This window comes from Peromyscus californicus, unplaced genomic scaffold, assembly GCF_007827085.1.
Source record: "Peromyscus californicus insignis strain IS unplaced genomic scaffold, ASM782708v3 Scaffold_17__1_contigs__length_78620276, whole genome shotgun sequence".
NCBI lineage: Eukaryota > Metazoa > Chordata > Mammalia > Rodentia > Cricetidae > Peromyscus > Peromyscus californicus.
Genome location: NW_026294469.1, coordinates 54,518,048 through 54,533,925, shown reverse-complemented (window position 1 = coordinate 54,533,925; position 15,878 = coordinate 54,518,048). Strand labels below are relative to the sequence as shown.

At 47.4% G+C, this 15,878-nt stretch overlaps 1 protein-coding gene across 1 annotated transcript; it reads left to right on the top strand.

The window, feature by feature from the left end:
* The first annotated feature begins 251 nt into the window (after positions 1–251).
* Cplx4 (complexin 4) lies at positions 252–15,519 on the top strand. The gene is made up of 3 exons (XM_052741482.1): positions 252–418; positions 2,683–2,770; positions 15,292–15,519. The coding sequence occupies exons 1-3, from the start codon at positions 252–254 to the stop codon at positions 15,517–15,519; spliced, it is 483 nt and encodes a 160-aa protein (XP_052597442.1).
* Positions 15,520–15,878: the final 359 nt, after the last annotated feature.

Here is a 15,878-nt window from a genome sequence, read left to right as displayed (position 1 = left end):
GCAGAAGGTTGCATCTGACTGTGGGCTTTAGTAATGGGAACCATCTGCCTCTACGCTAAGAGTTCACCCTCTAATCCAGCTTACGACTAGCAAAAGCACTCTCCGCTCTCACTGTGCCCTTGGGCAGAGGAGGCTGTGCAAATCCTTCGCTCCCAAATGTGTGGCTGTGGTTGAGGACATTTGAAGGGTTTGCTTTGGTTTGTTTACTGTCGGGCTTTGACTGGGTTTCGGTTCTCTAAGGCCGAGAGACCATGGCTTTCTTTGTGAAAAATATGATAAGTAACCAGGTAAAAAATTTAGGATTTGGAGGTGGGTCTGAAGAAAAGAAGGAAGAAGGAGGGACCTCGGACCCCGCAGCAGCGCAAGGGATGACTAGAGAGGAATATGAGGAATACCAGAAGCAGATGATTGAAGAGAAGTGAGTACCGTGACTCCGATCCCCTGTAGAGCAAAGGGTCCATCCCGAGGGCAAGCCTTCAGTGCCCAGGCTGATGGCTCTTGGCTTCCAAGGGTGCTTTTCCTTTGACCCTTTTTCCTCTAGCCGGACTAAAGCTGGTTCTGCTAAAGCAGAGTCCTGTAGCATCGCTGTCTCCGCGTGCTACAGAGATGGAAGTGAACCGCACTAAGCGAACCTACCCACCATGCTTAACGCAGCTCAACACTTCCTGGTTTAGGCACATTTGTAATTGGCCTTGATTTAATTGGTCAAGAAAAAAACTGGTGAGTGTGTCTTTTTAATCTTTCTGATTAAAGGCCTTGGGCTACACAGGTGTGAGCATTTAGGGGCATCACCAAATGGTACCCTTTAAAGTTTGGGAAATTGAATTGCGTGCAGTTTTTTTTTCTTCAAAAGAAAAGTAGACGAAGTATAAATAAATATATAACTCCAGATAATAACATGCATGCTGAAGTGTTCTGGGGAGGTGACATTTGCAGCTTTAAATATCAAAAACTAAAATGAATCAATGAATAGAATGGTAGGTATATGTGTTAAAACATGAGATTCGAAATGGAGAAGCTAGGTTATTGAAATGTGGCTTTCAATCTAAAGTTCTTTCAAGTTCCCTGTATGTTTGAAAGTTTTCCTAATAAAATACTGTGTGGGAAGGATCTGCTTCCTGCCCACATGATGGGGCATTAACCTCTTGGATAAATCACTTTTTCCTATTTCTCTAAAAATTAGAAGTTTGAACACAATGTTGTCTCAGGCCTATTCCAGAACGTTCTGGAGGTAGAATTGGACAGGTGTGGCCTGTCTTCGAACTCAGCCTTTTGTGTGATGGTTAGGATCACTCCATAGCTTCAAGTAATAAAATAAAATTAAAAAAAATTTTTTCACCTAAAAAATGAAAATGGGATTTATTTTCATGCAAATAATGCTTTGTGCAAAGATGCCCCATAGAGTCCATAAGCAGAAACCTTTGATCTAGAGACTGGGGCCACAAGCACTCTTTGGGTCTCTTGCCATTGTTCTGTTCCCACAGCGCTGCTTTCAGGTCTTCTCAGCAGCCAGCACTCACTCAGAGAGCCTTCTATGACCTAGACCACAGGGCAATAGAAAGGGCCAGCCAATGGCCTTCAAGCTCCCTGGTCATACTTCAAGCCACAGTCTCAGTCTTGCTCAGTCTCCATCCCAGTTCCCCAAAGAAACTTTATTTATCCAACGTGGTCCATCCCAATACAGTGCCTTTGGATAAATTTCAGCATTAATCATTCACTTGTGTGGGCAACTAGGAAAGGAAGCAGTTCTTACGAGCTTTGCACACATTTCCCAAGCTTTATGGTTTTGTGTAGATCATCAAGACCCAGGCAGTCCATTTCAAATTGGCCCTAATCATGGACTCAATCAGGTCAGTGGTTCTCAACCTTCCTAATGCTGCGACCTCTTAATACAGCCCCTCATGCTGTGATGACCACCCCAGCCATAAAAGTATTTTCATGGCTGCTTCATAACTGTAATGTTGTTACTGTGATGAATTGTAATATAAATATCTGAGCTGCAGGATATCTGATATATGACCCCCCAAAGAGTCATGACCCACAGATTGAGAACCTCTGAATCAGGTCATCCATAGAGCAGGTATGATGGGAACTGAGACTGCGTCATTTGTGGATAGTGCTTCTGACTAGGGATGGGAACACCATCACGGGGGCCTGGCAGCAGGGACAGTGATGGGAGACAACTTGGCATCATGTCTCCAAACACCACAGGCACCTCCAAAGAATGTCTCAGTCCTGGAACAGAAGAACACTTTGTCTGTTTGCTTCTGTAAGTGCTCAGAGAGGGGTTTATTAGAAATGCAGCCTCCCCAGGTTCTGAGGCAGCAGAAGAAGAGGAACACGTGGAATCTGCCCTCCCCATGGGTGATGCTGAGGCTCAGGGTCCAGGACCACACAGTCCATCTACAGTCATCGTTCTGATGTTCTCTGTTTCCTTCTTGGAAACATTTCCAGGCCCCGGTTGCCTGAGGACTTAGAGGTCCAGAGTGCTGGAGTGCCATCATGACAGTAAAAGAGAAGCAGATGCTGGGAACTTGGAGGAGAAAGTCTACATTTTTCCAAATGTCAGTGGTCAGTGGCAATCAAGTATGACTCAGGGTCCTGCTCCCTGAGGACCAGCTGGAATAGATGGGGCTCTCTATCTTCTATGACCCCATCTCCTAACCTTTACCTTTTTTTCAGGATGGAGAGAGATGCTGCATTTACTCAGAAAAAGGCAGAGAGAGCATGCCTCCGAGTCCACCTCAGAGACAAATATAGGCTCCCGAAGGTAAGAAAATGTCTCATTGTGCCTTAATAAAAAATGGAGAATGTTTGATTGTCATCAAGGTCATGGTTGATGAATAAGTTTATGTCCTAATTTACATGCATGCTATTGTAAAAAGAGCATTGAACTAGGATTTTGTGTAGATGGTTTAATTTCTATAAAATTCCTGTTTGACTCAAAACATGAATACTGGTAAATGAGATTTGTGCGTGTGTGTATGTGTGTGTGTGTGTGTGTGTGTGTGTGTGTGTGTGTGTGTGACTCACTTGCACACATTTGTGTGTATAAATGTGGGTACTCACATGAAATGGCTCAAACATGGACAGAAGACAGCATTGGTACTGGTCCTTATGTGAGACAGGGTCTTCTTGCTACAGAGCCCCTATACATCCACACACAATGAGGACAATGTCATAGCTGACATTTGTTAAGTTCCTTTTAAGTGTTGGGTATTATATTTCACATATATTAATTCATTTAGGGCCTGTTTCTACCTCCATCTTATAGCAGAAGATACAGGCACAAGGCAAAGAAGAGTCTTCCTACCCTAAGCCAGGGTCCTACTCCCTAAGCTTCCTGCCTCTGTTGAAAAGGGACGCTCGGTCTCTCTCTTTGGAAGATGATAGAGTAGAGGTGATCTTCACCTGGCGTCATCTTCTCCATCTCAGACCTTTTGAGAGGTTGCTGTGGTCCAGTGTGTCCCTGGCTAGTGGGGAGAGGATGTATTGACATGGTATAGCATATGACTCGGATGTGCCATTCCAACACACAGTGCTTGGGGACTTCACCTTCACCTAATTGTTTCAGTTTCCAGTCCATGCGCAAGTGTGTATGCATATGTGCCATGGGTGTGTGTGCATGCATATGTGCCATGAGTTTGTGTGCGTGCATATGTGCCATGAGTTTGTGTGCATGCATATGTGCCATGAGTTTGTGTGTATGCATATGTGCCATGAGTTTGTGTGCATGTATATGTGCCATGGGTTTGTATGTATGCATATGTGCCATGGGTTTGTATGTATGCATATGTGCCATGAGTTTGTGTGCATGTATATGTGCCATGGGTTTGTATGTATGCATATGTACCATGAGTTTGTACGTATGCATGTGCCATGAGTTTGTATGTATGCATATGTGCCATGAGTTTGTACGTATGCATATGTGCCATGAGTTTGTGTGTGTGCATATGTGCCATGAGTTTGTGTGTGTGCATATGTGCCATGAGTTTGTGTGCGTGCATATGTGCCATGGGTTTGTGTGTATGCATAGGCGCCAGGGGTCTGTGTGGAGGTCAGAAGATAACCTCCCTTGTTGCTAGTCATTTCCGTTTGTTGGACAGTGTCTCATCTGTCCCTGCAAGTGCCAGGCTAGCTGGTTTGTGAGCTTGTGGAAATTGTCCTATCTCCACCTCCCAGCTCCCCACAGGAGTACCGGTTACAAGGCACACACTACTGCATCCTACTTCACATGGGCTCTGGGGATCTGAACTCAGGCCCACACTTGTCTGGCAAGTGCTTGAGCCATTGAATCGTTTCTCCAGTCTGTCTCCTGATTGTTTTCATGAGTCCTGCAGAGGAGGTCTGGGAGGTCATCTAACTGCATGCTGTCACCTCCCTATACACCCAAGGAAAAAACTCTCTCAGTTCAGGAGAGTCAAGGGGGTTCAGGAAAACCAGGTCTGAGTGTGCCTAGTGAGTTGCAGAACCGGTTGCACCCCAGGCTTCCTGATCATAAGCAAGAACAAAACGCAAAAGGATTTCAACACCGGTCCCTGTATGTACGGTATTGGTGTCCTTTTAGCTCCCAGGCGATTGAGGGCAATTTTGAAACTCTGTCTTAAAACTATACTAAGGCCAGGTGGTGACAGTGGCACACGCCTTTAATCCCAACACTTGGGAGACAGAGCCAGGCGGATCTCTGTGAGTTCGAGGCCAGCCTGGTCTCCAAAGCGAGTTCCAGGAAAGGCACCAAAGCTACACAGAGAAACCATGTCTCGAAAAACCAAAACTAAACTAAGAAAAAACTATACTAAAACATTTGGGTAGCCTGACTTCCCTACTGCCTGACCCTTTAGAGACAAACCACTGAGTCACACTCCCACGAGCACCAGAGGTTCCTTGGCCTTCATAATCCCTAATGGTTTGCAGGGTCCTCCCCGGCTGCCTAAGCTCCAAATACACAGATGAGAATTTCAGTCAAGCACACCCACAGTTCATTGGCAAGCTGCCTTTCAGCTCCCTGCGGCGTTTTTAGATGATGGCTGCGTTTTGTAAAATTGATTCTCTCTGGTGTTTTGAGAATTTCCCAGTGGTGTGAGAAACACTGAAGACACTGCTTATGATAGGAAGGCCTGCTCTTTGTGAAGTATATAGAATTGGAATCCAGCACGGCTATGTAGCACCGGGTGCAGCTGACTGTCCCAACCTCAACACATGGCACCTCGTGGATACCATTTAGCTGCACCCTTGGGTGCCTCCTCTGCCTCCTGAGTTACGTGTTCACTTTCCCACTCTCTGAGGAGGTTCAGGAAGCAATAGTCACGAGAGCCCAAGAGGGTCAGATGCAGCTCTGGAGATGGACAGGCTGAGCTCAGCCCTGGGGTGATGGCTCCCTCTCCCTCAGAACAGCAGCTCTGGATGGCACCACCAGCAGGCTTGGAGCTCACCCCAGAGGCTGCCTGCATGGATGAGCCCCAATGCCAGGTGCCCCCTAGTGGTATTCACCTAAGGGCTCTCTGTGTCACTTAAGCAGAGCGCTGACTCTGCAAAACAACTGTCTGGACGAGAGTTTCCCTTTTGAACACCCATCTTTTTGCTGTTGAGGACAAGAGTGTGCGTTTTAAATCTTCCTGTGGTGTACTGGGAGAGAGTCCTAGGAATAGCTCTCCCCATTTTAACAGCCAGGATGGTATGATTCTGCAATGACATTAATTGGGGGTGAATTGACAGAATTGGAATATTAAACTGCAAGAGAAGATGGGGGAATGAAGTGGGGGTGCCACAAAGGCCACACTTTTGTTCTAAGATTGTCCCCAGCCAACGCATCCCAGTGGCTACCCTGCTGGGTTTGACACACTATAGGCAAATCTTCATTTTTTTCCTCTTAGACTGTGCCACAGAGCCCTTCCCCCTGGAACCTTTGGAGTCTTCTCAAAACACCACAGTCAGAATCTGAGCTAGAGATGTATAGATGCTGCATTAAGAAGCCAGAGACCCTGGATTGCCAAAAAATGTCACTCCCCTGCCACCTGCCCGCCAGTCACTGGCTCTCTGATAGAGAATGCCCAAGGCCCCTAGCAACCTAGTCCCTGTGTGCTTCCCATGCAAGGTCATCTGAGGAACACGCCATCATGGACAGCCCCCAGCAATCACTAAGTTCTCTTCCTAGAATAGATATGGGTTCCAGGATGGCCACCAGGCTTCAGCTCCTTCATCCCAGCGCCTGAGTGCTTTTAACTCTTTTGTGTTGGTTGGTTGGTTGGTTGGTTGGTTGGTTGGTTGGTTGGTTGGTTGGTTTTTCGAGACAGTGTTTCTCTGTGTAGCTTTGCGCCTTTCATGGAACTCACTTGGTAGCCCAGGCTGGCCTCAAACTCACAGAGATCCGCCTGGCTCTGCCTCCCGAGTGCTGGGATTAAAGGCGTGCACCACCACCACCCAGCCGCTTTTAACTCTTCATTAGATTTATTTTTTTACTTCTAGGGATGCACACGACATAGGCACACACTCAATACATGATCCTGAAGAGCATGGAAATGGAGAGGTTTATGAAAGATTGCAAAGCTTACTGGGACAGTTACTCGTCACTCAGTACTTCTCCATGCCCACATCTCCTCATGTCCTCTCTAAACTGCCTCCTCCACAACATTAGACATTAGCACTGAGCGGGTGGGCTAACACAGAAAGTGACCCTGGCTGAAGAATGACTGGACTCTACCCTAGCAGCTACCCCTTTCCACATAACATTTGTAGCAATATGCAGCCCTGTGTTATCGGATGACATCTAAGGAAGGTGAGCCTGAGCGGTCAGAGTGAAGCGCTAACAGTCCAGAGGGAACTGGACAAATTTGACACATCCTGGGCTCTTCATTCAGTGTCCTAGGGTCACCAACACCACGGTTATATAACTGCAGGAGTCAGTTTAGACCTGTTCCCTTGACCAAAGCCAAACAGGGAACCGATTTGAGAAAAATGCCTTCCCAGGAGCCGTCAGGTTTAATCAGGACGGCTGTGTCACATTTAGGAATTAGAACTGTATTTTCTAAAGAGGTTACTTGCCTGGTGTTTCTTAGGAAAGAGGGTTTCACTCTGTTGCTGGCTGGAAAAAAAAACAATAGTGAGTCTTAAAAATGGAGCAGCATAGGCTTTTGGATGGTCATTGTTGATTACAGTAGTTAGATAAGTCGTCAAATAAATGCAGCAACCCCGTTGCAGAACTCTAAGGGATGTACATGTACATCTATACCAGTTGTCATAATGTTCATCATCACACACTGAGCCTGTGTTGGGTTCCTCCGGTTTTTGGTTAGAGACCATTGGAGCATTTAAGATGCCTAGTGTCACCCATGTTTGTGTTAGGTGGGGTCACCTCTACCTCTTAGCGACCCCTCACTCTTCACCTTCGGAGTCTCCTTCTCTGTGGACTCCACAGAGGAAGTTGCCTCCGCCCCAACTAAGACAAGCAAGCAGCACTTTTCACCTGAACATCCCTTCACCGGCCTGGTTCCTGCCTGCTGGCTCCATCTCCCTTTAGCTCAGTGGTCCTCAGCCTTCCTAACGCTGCAGCCCTTTAATACAGTCCCTGTGTGGTGACCCCCCAACCATGAAGTTATTTCGCTGCTACCTCCTAGCTGTAATTTTGCTACTGTTGTGAATCATAATGTAAATATCTGCTAGGAGACCCTGTGGGGTTGTGACCCACAGGCTGAGAACTGCTGCCGTAGACTGTCAATGATCTGTCCACACACTTCCCTCTCTTCTGAGCCCCTTGTTTTCTTAGCACTGGTGGTCACTTCTGCCGCGCCCTTCCCTCTCCTCCATTTACCCTTCCGCTCTGATTTACCGCCAACTCTAGTTTTTTCTTCCTAGATTGCACTCCCCTATTATTCCCCATTTTCTAGAATGTTCCAGAGTGCTCCCTTGGCCACCTCCCTCGAGACAGCTCTTCTTCTCCCTCAAGTCTGCGTCCCCCTCCTGGATGACCACATCTGGCTATTGTTTTCTCTGCCGTCACCTGCTAATTGATGACTCTCGGCTCCAGCTTGCGTCCCTTCCCTGAATGTCACTACCAGGTCGCCTCACTGGGAGAACAAGCTCACACCCAAACACCCTGCTCACTATCCCTGTGAACCTGCTCTTCTCCAGGCTGCACAGTCCTTGGTGGCTGTCATGGTCACCCACCCCCCGGCTGACATATGGAAATCACACTTGCCTCTTCGGTTTGCTCCAGCCTCAGTCACCCAGATCCCTCAACTCTAACCTTGTAGAGTCTCTCAGCTCATCCTCCTGTGCACGTTGCCCGACGTTCACCCCTCCGTTAGGACAGCAGCCTTGTCACTGTGGTAAGAGGTTTCTGAAATGTGGCTCTTACCCGGTTCCTTCCCTCTCTGTCTGGGTTTTCCCCAAAGTTGCTAACTATGGCTTTTCAAAGAAATCCCAATGCCAGGGCTTTGTGTCTTTTTTCACTGCAGGCTGTGCCATGCTCCTAGGCATGCTCCATTCACCCCACACTGTCCCTGCACCCTGATTCCTGCACTTGCTTTTCTTTAGGGGAGATTGTTGGTTTGGTATCACTTCTTCCAAAACTTTCCATGGCTTCATCCCCCACTGAAGGATGGATTGGGTCACCCTTCTCCAGGTCCACCTGCTTGGGTGCACAGCCCTCATATCAGAGGTTCTCAACCTGTGGGTTGTGATCCCTTTGGGACAAATGACCCTTTTACATGAGGTCACCTAAGACCATTGGAAAACACAGATATTTACATTACAATTCATAACAGTAACAAGATTACAGTTATGAAGTAGCAACAAGAGATTTTTATGGTTGGGGGTCACCAATTCATGAGGAACTGTATTAAGGAGCCACCGCGTTAGGAAGGTTGAAAACCACTGTCTTATATCATCTTAGGATCTTAAATAGTCACAGGTGTCACGTGCTTCCCAACAGGACAGACTTCATCTTTGTCCTGAAGCCTAGCATGGGCCATGATGTGTAGAAATTGAGGACACATATACACATTCATACTCACACATACATACAAACACATGAACACAGAGAGAGAGAGAGACAGAGACGGGGGGGGGGAGGGAGAACTACTGCCGATTGAATGGTTGTTGTTGGGATAACAGAAAAAGAATAATACCCCATACCCAAAGAACAACATATCAGAAACATGAGAAAGAATCTGCCATAAGAAGAGCACTCAAGTCGGGCGGTGGTGGCGCACGCCTTTAATCCCAGCACTTGGGAGGCAGAGCCAGGCGGATCTCTGTGAGTTCGAGGCCAGCCAGGGCTACCAAGTGAGTTCCAGGAAAGGCGCAAAGCTACACAGAGAAACCCTGTCTCGAAAAACAAAAAACAAAACAAAACAAAAAAGAATAGCACTCAAATACATTTTCATGCAAAGAACAGGGCTGGATTGGACATTACAGTATTGTATACAACAAAGGGCTAGTTTCTATTACAATGCAAATGTCATATTTTTTTCTAATTCAGTAAGTCGTATGTTTTAAATGAAGCCACAAGGTTCTTTTTAAAAGTGAGCCCTGTCCCCAGCCGTCTCAGAATGTATATGTAAGTCAGGCCAAATTAATAAGAGAAAAGAGTTCCACAGTGTGCCCCAATCCTATTAACAGAATTGTCAATCTGGGTCAGTCACTGGAGAGCATGCTGTCCCCCTGCTGAGCTGTGCGACTTAGTTACACCTGGCGTTTGTCTGCCCCTTGAAGGGCGTTGCTCATTATGCACGTCTCTCAACACAGCAGTCTTTAAATGTGTCATATTGAAAACTCCACTATAATTTAGTTTAAAGTTTGCTTCATTAAAAGAATACATAATAATAAAGATGGCTCAAGGCTTCTTCAGTAGTCTTTTTAGGATTAAAGGTACTTGGGGCTTCTGCTGGGTCTGAGGCACTGAGCCCGCCTGCCTCCAGCAGCTGCTTCTGCTGATAGGCAAAAGGGAGGCCATGTGAAGTCCCCTCCCCTCGCCTCCCTCCTCCCCTCCCCTCCCCTCCCCTCCCTTCCCCTCCCCTCCTCCTCTGCCTGCCCTGGTTCTCTTTGCTCCTTCTCCCCAGCCCCCTGAACAGCAGTAGACTGAATGTCCAGAGGGACGTGACATCTTGAGACACAAAGAGGCAGGATTTCCTCGGCCACACCGACTTTCTCACTGAAGCCTTCCAAAGCCTATCCATGTCAGATAGAATAGCAACTCAGAGAGGCAAAGCAGCTTCTCCAGATCACACAGCCTGTATATGATATGGTGGGAGCCTAAACTGACTTGACCCTACAGACCATATTATCCCGCTGGGCCACTCCGGTAGCCATGCTGGATTAACAACAAAAAGACACTCCAAACAAGGAAAATGATGACCTGTGTCACCGGTCTGGTACTTGTGTAGTTCAGGCTGAACCGTTGGCAAGTTGAAAAGTTGGCAAGCTGAAACTTTCTGTTTCAGCCCTCTAAGTGCTGGAATTATAGGCATAAGCCATCACACCCACAGGAAATGACACTTTTGCTAGCGTCTGCCTTACAGGACCTGTGGCAAGAAGTAACTGCTGAAGGCGATGATGTCATAGTCAGGAAACATCTGCCCATCCAGCTATTTGGTATATCACACACTCAAAATAAACGAACAAGCCTCAAATGGAACCAGATCTCCCTCACATCAAGCAGGTATTATTGGCTTAGCCACACTCAGCTTCGTGAAGGCAGAACCATCTGAGATGACATCGCCTTATCTCAAGTGTGATCAGAGACGAAGGGGCAAAATTCAGAGGAGAGGAGGTCTGAGATCCAGGGTTACGCTCACTCTTGGGTAAAAGGTCAGGGGTCAGTCACAGGGAAGGACACTGTCAGAATATGGGGCTGGGTATCTGGCCTGGCAACAAAGTCTGTAAGTCTGGTGAAAATGAAGAGATTAAGATGGTCAGCTTGCATAGAAATAGTTCATACTTAGCTGCATTAAAAATGTCCCAAGGATAACCAGGCAGTGGTGTCGCATGCCTTTAATCCCAGCACTTGGGAGGCAGAGCAGGCAGATCTCTGTGAGTTTGAGACCAGCCTGGTCTACAGAGTGAGTTCCAGGACAGCCAGGACTGTTATATAGAGAAACCTTGTCTCAGAAAAACGAAACAAAACAAACAAAACAAAAAACGCCCCGAAGTGATATCTAGAAATGACAATCAGCCAGTTGATACTTGTCTGTAATCCCAACACTTATTGGGAGACTGGGACAGCAGGATTGCCAAAAGTTTAAGGCCAGCCAGGCTCCATAGTAACAACCAGACCAGCCATGTTGCAGGGCCAAACCCTGTCTCAGTAACAACAACAACAACAATAATAAATTGGGTGTGGCGGCACACACCTTTAATTCCAGCACTTGAGTAGTGGAAGCAGTAGGATCAGGAGTTCAAAGCCACCCTTAGCTACATAGTGAGTTCAAGGCAAGCCTGGGCTAAAGGAGACCTGTTTTAAAAAAAAAAAAAAATAGAAGGAAATGAATGGCGATATATTTCTAGAAATGATATCAACAAAACAGCCTCTGAGAAGGAAGTACCACCCGAGTGCACGGATTGTATACTGACCTACTACTCGTTGAGCCCTTTAGACTCTTGGTCCTCCTTCCTCCCAGAACTGCTTCCAGCCTCCACAGCGATTCTGGTTCTTGTCTGTACCTGTACTTTCGTAAAGGGGGCTGTATTGAGGCGTGGCTGTCTTTCCTGAAGTGTGAACAGTGTCGGAATATTCATGGTCTCCCAACCAAAGATTTGTCAATGGGCAGTAAAGTCTGGATAAAACAGTCATGGTCCGAGGAGCAGACAAGGTCCCACCAGCAGGTAGTTCCTTAGGGGAGGTGGAAACAAGGCTTCGGCGTCTGCTCCATCCACCCTACTCACTCTCCTTGTTCTCGTGGCCTTTGCCCCAGGCTGTGCTCTCTCTCAGCCTTTGCGTTAGTCTATCTCAGGCCTTCTCTCTCCCGAGGACCCTTCAGCAGAAGCTTAAACACAGAGCTTCTCACCTTCCTCTGACATACTCCTAACCACTGCTACCCTTTGTCCAGGGCTGGAAGCTTGGGGCAGGGAGGTTTCATGACATGTCTTATTCAATATACTCTGAGTGGCTCTCCCACTCGACTTTGGACATGGAAAATAAGGTGCCCCAGATCACAGAGTGGTTGACAGATTTGGGACTTGACCCCAGGTCTTCCGGCTGCCAGTCCTTCAGCCTTCCATGTGCTGTGGGTCACCTTAGAGGGGGACAGTTGGAGGCTACAGACTTTACAAATGACACCCACTAAGCCAGCCCTAGCTCTAGGACCAGCTCAGTGATCATCCAACAATCCCCTCCAACTCAGAGGCAAACAACATGAGCCTCAGTGCATGTAGAGGAAATAAAGTTCTGGAAGTTGGGTATGGTGGTGCAGCTCACAGACCGTGTGAGTCAGTAGCTTGCTGTCTCATCAAGCAACTGGGCTCTCCATCCGATGACCTTGACTCCCAATGGGAGTGTAAGGATGAGTGGATAGCTTTGAGATCAGAACTGGTCATGGGGAAGAGGATGCTGTAGGCTCTCTGAGGCCAATAACAGGTACGCTCCATGTCTCCACATCAGGCTCTGCTGGACTCGGAGAAGAAAGACGAGCAAGCTGCACCCCACCTTCAAGAAGTGTAAAGTGGTGGGCCCCAGGCTTGAGTAGCCCCAGAAACACTGGGGGCTAGATCAAACTCAGTCTGGCCTAAGTGTCTGGATCAGCAGCTCTGGGTAGGACCCAAAGATTCACTTTTAGGAAGGTCCCAGGGATGCTGTTGCTGCCAGAGGGAGTCCCATTGTGAGAGCAACTTTGGTGGAGGTGGAGTGATGGAGATCTTTCTCCACATTGCCAGGCACGGTGGATCCCAACATTCCGTCTTCCCTGGACAAGTGGATGAGGGAGGAAGCCGTTAAGACACTTTCTTGGGTGCTTAAGAGGGATGCTTTGTGCTGCTATCCAGGCAGTTGGAGCTGGGAGACTCCTGCCCTTTGTGAGGAGAGTAGGTTTGGTGTTCCAGAGCACTGGCTGCCTGGCACACAGATGCTTCCCCCTGCCTGCCAGTGCCTGAGCCTCTAGGCCCACAGTGGTCACTCTGTCCAGAGGCATTCTGTCCAGAGTCCGACCTGCTGACATGTGCAGAGATTTTACTCTCAATCATAGGGGAGGGGCTAGGACTTCCAGGATTGTCTTTTAAATCATTTACATTTGATTGGGGGTTGCAATGGTCCTGTTTTGCAGGAATTCAGAGGGAATTGGATGAAGTCTTTTTCTCACTACTCCAGCAGAAAGGCCCAGAGGATAATCTAGAAGGAAAGCAGGCCATTAGGATAGGTAAATAGAAATAAATAGAAACACAGGATTGGCTGGGAGCCCCTGGGGATTTACTAATTACTCTCACAATGCTCTGAGTAGGAACTAATTAATCTGTTAGGCACTGGGAGGGGCCACGTCACCTGCCAAGTGCAGGGCTGGGCTATATTATCTCCAGAGGCTGAGTTGGAGGTCTATAGAGAAGGCCTATATGAGGAGCATCTCCCCCAAAGGCTTCAAGCACCTGCCTCGCTAGCTCATTCTAGAGTCAGATTTGCTGTCCTTCTACTTGGAGGCAGATAACTGAGCCCCTAGGGAAAGGTTGCTGGGTTCCATATCCCCAGGCTAACTTAGAGAAGATCATCAGAGCTGGGGGAAGACTTCAGCCTCCATGTCCCTCCAAGCCCCTTTAGAAATGAAGAATAATGATACATCTCCCAGCTCTTGTGACAACTGGTTTCTGATCATCTCCGCTAGGCACCCAGGCGAGGGGCATTTCCATCTCCCTTAGGTATTGACTTTACCAAGGAACTCAGCAGGTACTAATCTGTCTTAAGTCAAATCAGTGTGACCTGATTAAAAGGTATATGACCACGAGTGACTTCATGAGCTTTAGTAGCAAGTGTAAGGCTGAACAAAACCTACAGGGTGGGTGCTAACATGGGCCTTTTCTATCATCACCCCTTTCTAATGCCCTTTAACTCCCTCTGTAGTCCTGAAATAAAGTTCACCATATGTTCCAACCTAATAGAAAATGTTTTGAGAGCTGTCATCTGGGATATAAGCTGCTATGAACCTTTCCCAAAGGAACTTTTTATTTTCGTTAGCTTTCTCTCATTACTAAGAGCACTACAGGATAAAGGGCAGGAACCCAGGAACAGTACACTAGAAAAATCCTGCTGCAGCCAGGTTACTTGGCAATAGAGTCAGTCACCAGAGTGCCAAAAAGGAATCTCACCTATAACACGCACGGGCTACATGCCACACTAATCTTCAAGCACTGGGGAGCCAAGGTCGGGTTAGACATGAGTCTGTATCCCTGAGGGGGTCCCAGGACAGCAGAAAGGAAGGAAGGAGCGATTGTTGAGCAGCAGTTGCCACTAACATATAAAGATTGAACTAATGGAGTCATGGATAGTCACCGCCAACTCAAATGCCACCGCTAGAGTGGGGGTCAGCCAAACTCACAAGTCCGGGCATGAGGCTGGCAGGCTGTGCAGGATGTATAGTGCTGCTCTGAACAAGAGCTGGGATGGACCTCTGGCTTCTGTGTACATCCAAAGGGGGCTTCTGGAATGGAGGTGTGGGCTGCTCTTACAGAACACCTATGTTTAGTTCCCGGCACCCACATGGCATGGGAACTCACAACAGTCTGTAACTTCCATTCCAGGGGATCCAATGTCCTATTCTGGCTTCCACGGGGACTAGGCAAGCATGGACCTGTGGAGGCCACATGGTGGCTCAAAAACATCTGTAACTTCAGTCCCAGACACTTCATGCACATGATCCAAATGCATATGCACACAATTAGACAAAAACCTCACACACATAAAATAAAAATAGAATCGGGGGGAGGGGAGCGTCTGAACTTCCATTTATGGGTATCATTACCAGGGTTTCTGATCCAGTAGGTCTGGGGTAAGATTACAGGATTTCTATTTCCAATAGTCTCCTAGGTTATGCCAGTGCTGCTTGCCCTGGGAGCACAGTTGGAAAACTTTGGGGATAGAAGACTCTAGTCAGCCCAAGATGCATAGAGGAAAGGACCTCCCACCATGGAGCTGCAGTCACTGCCATTGCCTCCAGGTTCAGGGTCCCAGCACAACAAAAGCTTGTTGCTCCCATCCCGCATTCCTGACAGGCCTTTAATTTTACACTGCTTTTACATTTTATTTGTCTGATCATCCAGTTGGCCAGTTTCAGAGTTATTTCTCCATATGTTTCTTTTTCTTATATTTTCACACAGAGTGAAATCGATGAGACACAAATCCAGTTGGCTGGGGATGATGTGGATTTGCCAGAAGATCTTCGAAAGATGGTAGATGAAGACCAAGATGAGGAAGAGGAGAAGGATTCTATCCTTGGGCAGTTGCAGAACCTCCAGAACATGGACTTGGATACCATTAAAGAAAAGGCACAAGCCACTTTCACAGAAATCAAGCAATCAGCAGAACAGAAGTGTTCTGTGATGTGAGGGGTGGTGTGGTAGTGGAAGAGGGGGGGCACCTGCAGGAAGACAGGTCTCCTGGGGTGGGGGATAATGCATCATAACACAGCAAACACATCTAGGGAAGCCATGATGATAAAGCTGTCTACAAACCTGTAGACAACCATTCGGTCAGTCTTGATGTCCCTGGCAGAGCACTAACTAGCCCTTGCAGCAGGGAACACACTTTCCTTGTCATTATAGCCATGAGTAACTAGGAAATCATTAGCTATAATTATGGTACAGAGCCATCTGGTTAAAGATCTTTAAGACAGTGAGAAGGTATCAAACAAAATCAAGTTGCATTTCCTTTCCAACTTTCTTCCTTAGTGCGCAGGGTCTCACGA

Coding starts and splice junctions, on each gene's coding strand:
- Cplx4 (XM_052741482.1), top strand. CDS start 252: ATGGCTTTCTTTGTGAAAAATATGATAAGTAACCAGGTAAAAAATTTA. Junction 419..2,682: donor AAGCAGATGATTGAAGAGAA/GTGAGTACCGTG, acceptor CCTTTTTTTCAG/GATGGAGAGAGATGCTGCAT. Junction 2,771..15,291: donor ACAAATATAGGCTCCCGAAG/GTAAGAAAATGT, acceptor ATTTTCACACAG/AGTGAAATCGATGAGACACA.